The following is a 13,084-nucleotide window of genomic DNA, read 5'->3' as shown; positions in this document are numbered from 1 at the left end:
AAGATGATGCACCAATTCCACTATCAGATTCGGCCTCAATATTCAGGGCAGCAAGAGAGAGATCCAAATCAGGATTTTCTGCATCCACATCCCATTCTTTAGAAGGACCACTGTTGTATTCTAGACCCCTACGAGATGCAAGGCGAAGGTTGGAGTGCACATAAACAATATCCTCTGCTTTCTGTGAGCCCAACCTATTGCGCTTCACAGAATGAATAAAACCATAAGTGCTCCAATTCCTTTCTGCTGATGAAGAGCTTGCCACTTGTGAAAAAATACGAATGGAAAGGTTTTGCAAATGTACAAATATGGTTGTAGCTAAGCCAAATCTGCTGCTACTGAAATCTCCTGCTGAAATCTCTTTCTCTTGCTGCTGAAATCTCTTTCTCCTGCTGCTGAAATCTACTTTGCTCACTGCTCAAAACACCCTAGCTGAAACAACTGCCAGTCTCCAAGAGAAACGACTTGCTGAATAGTGTGATGAGAGAATGAGACAAACTGCTCTTTTATAACTTTAGAATAGGTTTCTAGAACATCCCGGAAACCTAAAAAAAATTTAAAAACAAATTAAAAAAAAAAAAATTTAAAAACAACACATAAATTTGGGGAAACGTGGCTCGTACGGCCTGGAAACGTGTTTCCGGCCGTACTGCCACGTTTCCGTTTCGGGAAACGTGGCAGTACGGCCGGAAACGCGTTTCCAGGCCGTACGGTACGCGTTTCCGGGTTTCGTTTCGTTTCCCGGGAGGAAACGACCCCTAGGGCCACGTTTCCTGCAACTTAGATCTGCGTCCTTCCATTGCTGCGATCACCTGCAAATCCGCAACCATCATTCCTAACTCGCAGCCATCATTCCTAAGTTGCAGCTTCATCACTCCTCAACCTTGCCCACACCCAACGCTGTCCATTTCTGCTACATCCTCCTCGCTTCTCCCTCAACCTGCATCTAAATCTATATCTGTTGCCTCCCTCGCTCTTTCATCTTTCCAGTAGCTCTCTTCTCCATTCTCGCAGCCTTCCTCGTCCCTCATTCCACGTTGTTCTGCCTACAAAAGCTTCTCCTTAGCACGCGGATCTCCTTTGCATGTTGTTGTCCATCCTCATTCGATCCGCATGTCCAAACCCTCACTCCCTAACCCTTTATTCGGCCCACAGTTACAACTCATAACTCCCACGCTGCTCTGTCAGCTCCCTGCCAGATCCGTGTATCCTCCTTTGCTGCAATCGCTCCATCGACCCCAATCTCCCTCTGTGTTTTCTTCATCCGCTGCCTACAAACTATCGTAGTCGATCTTCTGCTATCCCTCCTCTCGCTGCCGCCATCGAGCTCTAGAAACAGTTCGGATTTGTTTCCTTTTTTTATTTACTTTGGTTGGTTTTAGTTAGGGTTAGCGTATATATTTTTTAGGTTTTGTATGAACTTCGATTTGGTTTTGGATTTATTTTTATTATCTTTATTCTCTTATTTCGATTTTGTTTTATTTGATTTTGTATTGATTTTATTTTTTTAATTTCATTTTGATTCTTTGATTTTATTGTGTTTTGATTTCCCTTTTCTCTGTTATTCTTTTCAATTTGATTTTTTGTTTTACTTTTTTTTTATTTCGATTTACATTTAAAAACGTTTTAAAAAAATGAAAAACAAAATTTGAAAAATCTAAAAGATTAAAAATTCTTAAAAATCTAAAAATTTTAAAAATCTAAAAAAAATTATAAATTCGGGTGATTAATGAATTAAACTAAAAATGGATTTACGCTTTCACATTTAATATTTTAATGTGGGCTATGGCCCATTAAAATTTTAATTTTTAACCCTTTGATTCGTTTTAACATTGATTCACTTTAATTCTGTCACATTAAAAGATTTTGATTTCTTCATTCAACTAATTTCCTAAGGAATAATTAAAGTGTTAATTTTAAATTCCTTGGTGTTTCAGGTGTTAAGTGTTAAATCTTAAATTTTCATTACTTTTTTATGGTCAAAGTGCGATAAATGTTTTAAATCATATTGACTATTGGAAAAAAGATTAATTTGCTAGATCATCTTGCATGCTAAAGTTTTGGGCATATTACAATTAATTGTTCATGATCATCGCTTTGCTACATTATAAACTGCTCTGAGTGACTTCTTGTTATTTAGTCTTTGGTTAAATCACATTATAGGCACTCGTCTATAGTCATTTATATCTTGTGATTGTGTCTTATTTTAATCTATCTATTTTAATTGACAGAGACTTGCTTTACATTCGTCAAGTTGTCCATCTTTAAGTCTCCTAGAGCTTGTGTTCCACAGGCTTTTCTCAATCATTCACCTTAGGGACTGCCCCCCCTGACTTGTTTAGGAGAGAGTCTAAACAGAGCGAGTAAGGATTAGAGTGACAGCCCTTACTCTGAGCGTTGTCGCGGTGCCTAGAAACTTTGTGCGACAACAACTCTAATAAAATGAGACTTCTATTCTTTCATCTCTCATGTATATTGTCAGAAGTTTAACAGACGGAAGTCCACATCATGTGATGTAGCCCCCAACCTTGAGGCGTGTTTCTCAAAACAACTTCCAAACTAGAAAAATCCCATCAAACATAGAGCTTTATACTCAAAGCTCCATAGCACAATCCAACAGAGAAATAGAATTTCCCAGCTAGCCTTAGCTAATATTCAGTATTTTGAAGAAGCACTCCACATGGCCTCGAACAAATGTCTTCCGTATAATAAACTCATTATTGAGAAAAACATTACATTTATCATCTTATGATAAATCATTTGATCTTCACTAGTAGACATTTTAAATTTGTGTATAAGCCATGGTTTTAAAAACGGGCCAGGTCAGACTCAGAACTGGTCAAACCAGCGAAGCAGATAGGGCCTAGGATCAATTCAGTGAACAACCCAGACCGGCAAATTGATTTGAGGTATGCACAAAGATCATCATTTTGTTTGAGGCTAAAGCTCCCTAGAAAATCCTGGAAAAAGACATTGCTGTGGCAGGTAATATGTATAGATCATTGTTGACTTATCAGTTTGACAAATGAAGTGCTCACTGCTATGGCTGTTCTCATTTGGTGGCTGAAGTGAGAAGGTTTTGCCATTTTTATACTGTCTATGTATCTTGTTTCCAGACTGCAGCCTTGTAGAGTTTCGTTTTGGATTAAATGCCTATTGTCAGATCTAGTCCAGATTGAAACATATTACTAGCAATAAGGCATTTCCAGCAGGCACATGTCACAAATTTTATTTCCTGTAGGCAACTATGTCTATTACAAATCTGTAAAAGTTGCCTTCTATCCTTGCCAACATGCATACCTTTAATATGTAGAAGCATCTTATATAAGCATTAAGGACATTGATATTTGACATAGTAAGGGTGTCCAATTTCATAGCATCATTAGAAATTAGTATGGACAGTATAATGAAGTTCATGGTTCATAATCTCAGAAGAAACAGAAGGATAAATTTGATTCTGGCCTAGTTGACTGTAGCGGTGGAAATTAAATGAACAGGATGGATTTCAGTTTTGCTCGCATGCAATCCTTATGAAGATAACACTGGCAAAAGATGATTTTGAAGAAGCTATAGTTGTTTATCCCTCTCCATTTTGGGTGCATAGAGCAAATTACTATCTTTGATTCAGAAATTCAAGCATAAAAAATCTGTACTAGAAATGAATGGATGTTCAATGAACTGATTAGGGCAGAATTTTTTCCAATGTGATTTGGAAGTATCTCTCCAGCTCTGCTCGACAACATGCTCAATCTGAATTTGATAGTGAAACTAGTGGTACCATTTGCACTCGGTGCCATTTTGATATATTCACCTTTGGTATATAGATGAGCAAACTTTGCATATTTTGTCTCTGACGGTTTGGATTTTTAAAATTAATTTTTTCATTAAAATTTAATTGTTTTATGTATTTTTTTGAAAACTGAATTGAAACCCGACTGGATCAAAGTCTGAGTTTTAAAACTATGGTATAAGCTCTATTGATGGTAAATCATAGATAGAAACAAATACTGCACCGAGTAATCACTGGACTTAAGTAAGAAAGTTACCATTAAACTCATATCAGGTCCATTGTCATCAATCACCACAAGCACTCCGCCTCCTGGAGCTTCTGTAGCTTCAACCTTCACCCAACCACCTCCTGGTACTCGCAGCAATGCACTGTCCAATAAATTACTTAATGCTTGCCGTAATGCAGTTTCTTCAATTGCAGCTTGCAATAAAGGAGTGCTTTCTATCAACTGCAATGTTTGCTGCTGGCTGTGAGCTAAAGCATCTCCAGCATTCACCAGTTCTGATAAGAGCTTAGACACATTGCAAGGCCTGCCTAGCAGAATTAACAGAATAAATAAAACTGTTTGAACATGATAATAAGAATACCTCAAAAGGGTAAATGATGATATTAACTAATATGAATTTATCTAGTAGTACCAATTTTGAAAAAAAAAATTCCAAGGAAAACCTTGCAGGATACTCCCTGCCAACTTCCCCAGAATATCCAGATTAAGGGCAGCTTAATGACTAGCTACAACAATGGCTGGTGATCCCAAGGGATTCTACCAGATATCAACCTGTTACAGGCTTCCCCTTCGGCAACATGCCTTGGGAAGATGGTTCAATGGATTGAGCTAACCCTTGCGGCTAAGTAGTAATTGAACTTATAAAGCAAGGTCCAAGATATTTATTGATCATAGATACCATTGCACAAGCTATAACCAAATTACATTATAATATTGACAAGATCAAACAAACCGAAAAGACAGAAACTCAAAACATTTGTTAAATAATGACAAAATCGTGGCAGCGTGTATACCTGATATTAGATTGTTGTAATGCTGCAAGAGCAAGAGGAGGCATGGGAAATTCCAAATCTTCTCTTATTTTCGACCCCAAAGAGAATGCAGTGCTTTTTGCATGGTCATCATAGTCAGAGAATGCACGTCCTAGCCTTGAGAAAGGATTTGAACGAACTCTTTGGATTCTATTCAGGTCCTCTTCTCGGAAATGAATTAAATTGGCCTGGGCACATATGCCAATTCAGTAAATCAAGATATTTGTTGAATTTCAAAAGCATGGGAACATAATTAGGGAATATAAGAAGATAGGCCATTGATTATATATATTTGACAGCAAAAGGGTTGTATGTGAGCAATGAACAGCTGCATTAAAAAAGGCCTTCCTACAAAAGGGTGCTGGAAAAAACCCCACTTTCAGTCTAAAAATAAACAACGAAATATACATATAAAGGATGTGACCAACCAAAATCAAGGAGGTTATTCAGATGTGCGACATTCTTTTATGAAGAGCTTAGCCACAGCATTTTTCTCAAAAAAAAGGGAAAATGCGCATTCAGACTAATCAACGACGTGATATACATGAAATATAAAAGACGTAAATAATTCAAGAAAACCCGCAATAATATTTAATATTTATTATGTTTCAAAAATAAAGTGTACTTAAAGAGATACACAATATTAATGATTATGGACAGTCAAAAAGCTGTTTATCGGACCCGCGGTGTCACGCCCCCAATTCTTTTTCGTTAAATTGGCCGGGTGCGGCACCGCCTAAGTTAATAACTTTATCCATCATTAATTAACTTTACGAACTACGCTTTCAACAATTCATAATAATCATGAATTAACATTATTAATGTGCGGAATCCATCAATAATACAAGAACGATAATAATAACCCAATAATATAAGAGAAGTAATCTTTTTATTATATAAGAGAAAGATTACAATGACCGGGAGCCGCGCTCCACCGGCATTCATAAACAAGGCATGCGCCCACCCATGCAAGAGCGCACGGCGGTCTTGCCTCAACCTTTAACCGAAATATAACATACAACATACAACCGAGTTCATTGTCGAACGGGCGGGCGCGCCCGTGCACGACCCACGCCCAACACCAACCCAACTCCGTGTATACCCTCGGCTGGCGGGCGCCCTTGCGCTCCACCACCCACACTACAACCCGCGTTGCACAATACTATATCGCCCGGTTCGGCGGGCCCATCCCATATGCGACCTGCAGCTAAGTGTTCACCTCGCACCTCTTGTGCGCACTCACTATTTGTGCGAAGATGCTATGCGAAGTTGATGCCTCCAAATGAGCGCACCATCCTTGTGTTTATAGTATATACGCATCGTGGGAGGTGGCTAGCGTTCGGCCGACCTCCAAACGAACTTCCAACCTACGCGCCTTTGAATGATATGTGATGCTTTTACATGGTCGGCCCGCCCATGGTGCGGGACCGCCCCACCAGCTCGCCCTACATCCACCATCGCACTCCGGTCGGCTGTCTAAACGAGTCCTCCACAACTCGCCGTATATACGTGTGAGCGCCCTCCATACTTGCGCGCACGATATAACTGCGCCTTCACCTGTTGGAGCGCTCGCACAATCCATGACTTAGTCATTTTTCGCGATGGGAGGGGCGTGCGCCCGTGCACGAAACCGCAGGGCGTTACATCCTCCCCCACTGGAAATCATTGTCGCCCTCGACAATCCTGCTCTTCTCATCAACTTCCTGTTGTACTTCTCGATCTTGTCCTTCCATCTCCAAAGCGAGTCCTCCGATTCCCAACTCTCTTCCTTCGATGCATTCTTCCATCTACAAAGAAATTCCCTTCTCATGTGGCAACCAACTCCTGTAGTTCTAAGTCTCAAAATCTTATCCAACTCCAGTCCTGGCTTGTCCACAATCCCGGCTGGTCCTCTCGGCGGTTCAGCTCTCTCTGGATGGTCTGAATCAAGTCTACATCTCTTCAACTGACTCACATGAAAAACTGGATGCTTCATGTGCATATGGCGTGGAAGCTCCAGCTCGTAAGCAACTTCCCCCACTCTCTTCTTCACTCGGAATGGTCCCTCATACTTCCATGTCAGTTTGCTCGTAGTCCCCTTGGCTGGTTGAAACTGCTCCCCGGTAATCCTGAGAAACACCATATCTTCCACACTGAAGTGTGCCTCCCGTCTTCCACGATCAACATACTTTTTCATCCTCTTTACAGCATCGTGCGAGCGCAACCGTGCTAACTCCAAGGTCTCCTCCCAAGCCTTCATGAACTTCTTCGCATGAGGACTCCTCAAGAAGCCTCCCGTCACTACGGTATGCAGAGCAACCGGCATCTGTCCATTCACCAACTCAAATGGACTATACCCCGTCGCAGAACTCTTTTGAATATTGTAGCTAAACTGAGCAATATCCAAGAGTTCAGGCCAATTCTTTTGATCAGCCATCACATAATGTCGCAAGTAGTCCTCCAGCAACGCGTTGATCCTCTCGGTCTACCCATCTGTCTGCGGATGGTAACTCGAACTCATCAACAACTCTGTCCCGACTAGCTTGAACAATGTGGTCCAAAATCTCCCTGTAAAACGCCGATCTCTATCCGACACAATGCTCAATGGCATCCCCCAATACTTCACTATGTTCTTAAAGAACAACTTCGCAGTCTGCTCGGCTCCACAAGGTATCTTTGTAAGAACAAAGATAGCATACTTGGAAAAACGATCAACCACGACCATTATCCCATTATACCCCTGAACTTGTGGCAACTGAGTGATGAAGTCCATCGAGACACTCATCCATGGCCTCTCTGGAATCGGTAAACGCTGCAACAGTCCTCCTTGCCTCTGAGTATCCGATTTGTCCTGTTGACAAATGATGCACGTATGTACATACTCCTCTACATCCTCCCGCATCTTCTCCCAAAAGAATCCTCTCTCCAACAATGCCAAAGAACGACGCATCCCTGGGTGGCCAACCCATGGCGAGTCGTGGCACTCCTTCAAAAGGTGCCTCCTGAGCCCAGATGACTTTGGAACATAGAGTCGGTTTCCAAAGAACAAGAACCCGTCTCATAGAAAGAACTTTCGTGTCTTCCCCTCCTTTATCTGCTTCACTATATTCTGTGCCAAAGTATCAGTTTCAACACTTTCCTTGATCTTATTCTGCATCTCTTATGACATCTGAACTCGACTCCTACTCCTAGCTGCCCGGTCTTCTCCCTCCAATGTTGTAAGTTGTCCCTTCCTGCTAAGGGCATCTGCTACCGCATTGTGCCTTCCCGGTCTATACTCGATAGTCATGTCGAATTCTGCCAACGAGCTTGCTTCGCAAAAAGCTTCGGTTATGATGCAAAACAACTTGTTGCAACGTTGTCAGTCTTGACAACAAACGGCTTCCCAATCAGGTAATGCCTCCACACATGAAGACAGTGAATGATCGCAGTCATCTCCTTCTCATGAACCGGATACCTCCGTTCTCTATCCTGCAACTTCCGACTCTCATACACCACCAGATGCCCATCTTGCATAAGAACTCCTCCTATGGCAAAATCTGAAGCATCAGTGTGTACCTCAAACGGTCTCTCGAAGTCAGGCAACTTCAGTATCAGTGCTGTAACCATCCTCTTCTTCAAGTCATCAAATGCCTCTTGACATTTGTTCATCCAACTCCACCTCTTGTCTTTCTTCAATAAGTCTGTCAGTGTCGATGTCACCTTGGAGTACCCCTCTACAAACTTTCGTTGGTAGTTGGTCATGCCCAAAAACACCCTCATCTCATGGACATTCTTCGGTTCAACCCAGTCCTCAATCGCCTTCACTCTGCTCGGCTCCATCCGTATGTACCCTTGACCAACAATATGCCCAAGGAACGGAATCTCGGTCTGAGCGAACACACACTTAGACTTCTTCAAGAACAACTAATTTGCCCTCAGTGCCTCGAACACCATTGCCAAGTGCTTCTTATGATCCTCCATGTTGTCACTGAACACCACTATATCGTCCAAGTACACTACTACGAACGAATCCAAGTATGGTCATAGGACATCATTCATCAAAGTGCAAAACGTAGCAGGAGCGTTGCACAACCTGAATGGCATAACAAGGAACTCAAAGCTACCATACCTTGTTACTATCGCGGTCTTCTTCTCATCTCCTTCAGCTATCCGCACTTGATAATACCCATGCCTCAAGTCCAGCTTGGAAAACACTCGGGCTTTCGCAAGCTTGTCAAAGCAATCAGCAGCCAATGGCAAAGGATACTTGTTCCTTACCGTCTGCTTGTTCAATGCACGGTAATCACAGCACATCCGTAGCTCATTCGAATCCTTCTTCCGCTGGAACAATACCGGAGCTCCATAAGGGGACCTTGAAGGTCTAATGAAACCTGCATCAGCTAACTCCTTTAGCTGTCGTTTCAATTCCTCCAACTCAGGCCCTGACAACCGATAAGGTGCTTTAGCCGAGGGTTGCTTTCCTGGCTCAAGCTCAATGCTATGGTCCACTGCACGCCTTGGTGGAAGTTTCTTCGGAAGCTCATCAGGCATCAAATCCGCATATTTGGTCAGCACCTCGAAAATCTCGGCTGGAACAGGCGTCCCCACTCCATCACCTTCGACATCCTTGAACATCACCGCATATGTCTCCATATCTGACTCCTTCATAGCCTTCTCCAAACTCAGTGTCGAAACATGTTGCACCTTGACTTCCCTCCTTTGCCTATGAGTGGGCAAAGTCCAAGTTTGTGACTGTCCAACCAGCACCACCTCATCACAGAAGGGGACAACAATAGCCTTGTTGCCCTTCAAGAAATCCTGTCCGAGTATCATATCGAAGTCGTTCATCTCCATCACTGTGAAGTCCAACTGACCCTTCCAGTCTTTTATCTGCACAGGTACTTCGTGTACCAAACCCGCCACTTTAGCTCTAGAGTTCACTGCCTTGACTTCCACATTCGATGGGAAGATCATCAGTCCAACCTCTTTTGCCAACCGTGTCGTCATGAAGTTATGAGTGGCCCCTGTGTCCACCAGAGCTTGAATGGTCTTGCCATGAACCATCAAGTCCACGAAACCCAGACTGTTCATCCACGATTTCTCCATAACTCTTCCTTGTTCATCAAGCTTCTTCAACCCTGAATCAGCTTCACCTGTCATGAGCAACCCTGCTCTGATACCAACTGTCACGCCCCCAATTCTTTTTTCGTTAAATTGGCCAGGTGCGGCACCGCCTAAGTTAATAACTTTATCCATCGTTAATTAACTTTACGAACTACGCCTTCAACAATTCATAATAATCATGAATTAACATTATTAATGTGCGGAATCCATCAATAATACAAGAACGATAATAATAACCCAATAATATAAGAGAAGTAATCTTTTTATTATATAAGAGAAAGATTACAATGACCGGGAGCCGCGCTCCACCGGCGTTCATAAACAAGGCGGGCGCCCGCCCGTGCAAGAGCGCACGGCGGTCTTGCCTCAACCTTTAACCGAAATATAACATACAACATACAACCGAGTTCATTGTCGAACGGGCGGGCGCGCCCGTGCACGACCCACGCCCAACACCAACCCAACTCCGTGTATACCCTCGGCGGGCGGGCGCCCTTGCGCTCCACCGCCCACACTACAACCCGCGCTGCACGATACTATGTCACCTGGCTCGGCGGGCACATCCCATATGCGACCTGCGACTAAGTGTTCACCTCGCACCTCTTGTGCGCACTCACTATTTGTGCGAAGATGCTATGCGAAGTTGATGCCTCCAAATGAGCACACCATCCTTGTGTTTATACGCATCGTGGGAGGTGGCTAGCGTTCGGCCGACCTCCAAACGAACTTCCAACCTGCGCGCCTTTGAATGATATGTGATGCTTTTACATGGTCGGCCCGCCCATGGTGCGGGACCGCCCCACCAGCTCGCCCTACATCCACCATCGCACCTCGGTCGGCTGTCTAAACGAGTCCTCCACAACTCGCCATATATATGTGTGAGCGCCCTCCATACTTGCGCGCACGATATAACTGCGCCTTCACTTGTTGGAGCGCTCGCACAATCCATGACTTAGTCATTTTTCGCGATGGGAGGGGCGCGCACCCGTGCACGAAACTGCAGGGCGTTACACGCGGGGTCTTGATGTTGGATCCGCGGATCCATGTTTGAGATACAAATACCAATATCCACCCAGATCCGTGTTTGAGATACAAATACGGATATCCACCCAGATCCACGTAGGATCTACCCCATAAACGGATCCTTCAAACTCAGAAACGTATCCCATGCTACCATAACGGATCTTGTGCCAACTAGCCCTCACATGCCGAATTCCAAGCAAATAACATTAGAGTTTTTGGTTTTTTTTTTAATTTTTTTGGGATATTTGCCCCCTGTTTAAAACAATAAAAACAAATACTCTATTTAGATTTTTAGTTAGATTACTTATTCGTAATTTGTAGGCTGTATAATCATATAAGTTATGAATTACCTATAGGCTATGTAGCATAAAATAATGCTAGTAGGAAAGGTTTGACACGTCAAAGTTTTAATTTTTAATTTTTGATAATGGTAACACTAAAGCTTTGAGACAATACATAGATAATCATATATAGTGTACAAAAGAAAGGTTGTCATTAATTATTTTATTAGATCAATCCAAAATTTTAATTTTTAATTTTTTATAATGGTAACACTAAAGCTTTGAGACAATACATAGATAATCATATATAGTGTACAAAAGAATGGTTGTCATCAATAATTTAATTAGATCAATCCCATCCAACAGTAAATGAAGAGTCATCTTACAACAATATGATACATAGACTATAATAGCATGTTCTCAAATAGTGTATAATATTCATTTACCATTGTAACTAGATGGGACCTTTTATATTTTGAGGCTAATTTAATTAGATCAATCCCATCCAACTGTAAATAAAGAGATCTTAGAACAATATGATACATAGACTATAGCATGTTCTCAAATAGCGTATAATATCATTTACCATTGTAACTAGATGGGAAATTTTATATTTTGAGGTTAATTTCAAGGAAGATGACAGGTTGATCATGATGTAGAGTTGAAATATTCAAATGATGAGCATGTAGACCCATTTTTCAACATGTAGTTAGACTGATTCTAAATCATCATAGCCATAGAGTGATCATTGATGAGATAATTTTGTATTTACAATTATCCTTTTCATATAAAGAATGACGCATCATGATATCAGTTTCAGATTTATAAGTTATCTAATGATTTCAGTCTTAATGTTTTGATTCATGAATGGTTTTGATTTTAAGCTTAGAATTTTTTTATTTTTTTTTAAATTAAAAAAATATTATTGTATTTTTTGTACATGGCATTTCCCCATCACATCTGGATCCCAGCTTTTCAAAAATCTGGTGGATCCATATCCGAATCCGAATCTGTATCCGTTTCCGTTTCTTGGTAACTTAGTCAAAAAGTTATGTAAGACAGCTAGAAAGGCACTGGGGAGCGTGTAGGACGGACATAGCTGCACCAGAGCTATTTGTTGCAGAAAAATCTTGGAATTAGTTGCAAATCTATAGAAGAATTTATGAAAATACACTTGGGGTTCATCTCACAGTAATCTTGTCATCAAACATAAATCTAGCAGCAAAGTTTATCTCAGCTCAATCTCAGACAATCTCTGGGCACTTTACAGGAACAGGTCTAACATAGAAGTTGGTCTACATCTATGCATCAAGGTTTGTTCCTCACAGAATGGGGTACAGAGGAGGCTCCATAGGAATTGAATTTGTAGTAGGTAAAACCTGCACTTACAGAACCAATTGACCCAATCCACTTTGGGGATTTTGTTTGGAAGAAACAATTGGTCAATGAATATGGAATTCTTAATAAATTAACTTGAGATAAGTTTATTAATGTCCAACAAATGACCAAAAGTAAGTCAACAGGACTACTCAGTACATAAATGTTGATACATAGTGGGAGCGCAAAGGCCACTACTATGAAAGCAAAAAAGCAAAAATAATATAAGATCTAAGCTCAATTAACTTAACACCAAGAAGAAATACAATGCTTTGGAATCGAATACAAGAAAAATCAAAAGAGCCTCAAGAGTCCAAATGCTGACTGTCGGACAAAGGAGGGTGGGGGGAGAATCCTATCCTCCTTTGAGGTTGAATGTGCAACTCTCCTACCATTCAAGGCTGAAAGAAAGAAATTTTGTATAGACTATTGGCTGGAAGAGTTGAATCTGGTCTGGGGGCTGTCTCTCTGTGTAGAAAGGTTCTTTGCT

The 13,084-nt window shown here is 41.5% G+C and overlaps 1 protein-coding gene across 1 annotated transcript in view; it reads right to left on the bottom strand.

The window, feature by feature from the left end:
* LOC149173542 (chloroplast sensor kinase, chloroplastic-like) overlaps positions 1-13,084 on the bottom strand; it is a 176,584-nt gene that overhangs the window by 76,588 nt on the left and 86,912 nt on the right. Inside the window, exons 7-8 of the mRNA XM_089424653.1 lie at positions 4,811-5,016; positions 4,047-4,320 (exon numbers count right to left, since the gene is read on the bottom strand). Coding sequence (XP_089280779.1) covers positions 4,047-4,320; positions 4,811-5,016 — 480 coding nt within the window. The remainder of the gene's footprint in view (positions 1-4,046; positions 4,321-4,810; positions 5,017-13,084) is intronic.

Source organism: Pinus tabuliformis, chromosome 4_2, assembly GCF_031772625.1.
Source record: "Pinus tabuliformis cultivar Carrire ecotype Pingquan chromosome 4_2, CPIR1, whole genome shotgun sequence".
Taxonomy (NCBI): domain Eukaryota; kingdom Viridiplantae; phylum Streptophyta; class Pinopsida; order Pinales; family Pinaceae; genus Pinus; species Pinus tabuliformis.
Note: the sequence above shows the minus strand (reverse complement) of the source record. Positions and strands in the feature narration are given on the sequence as shown.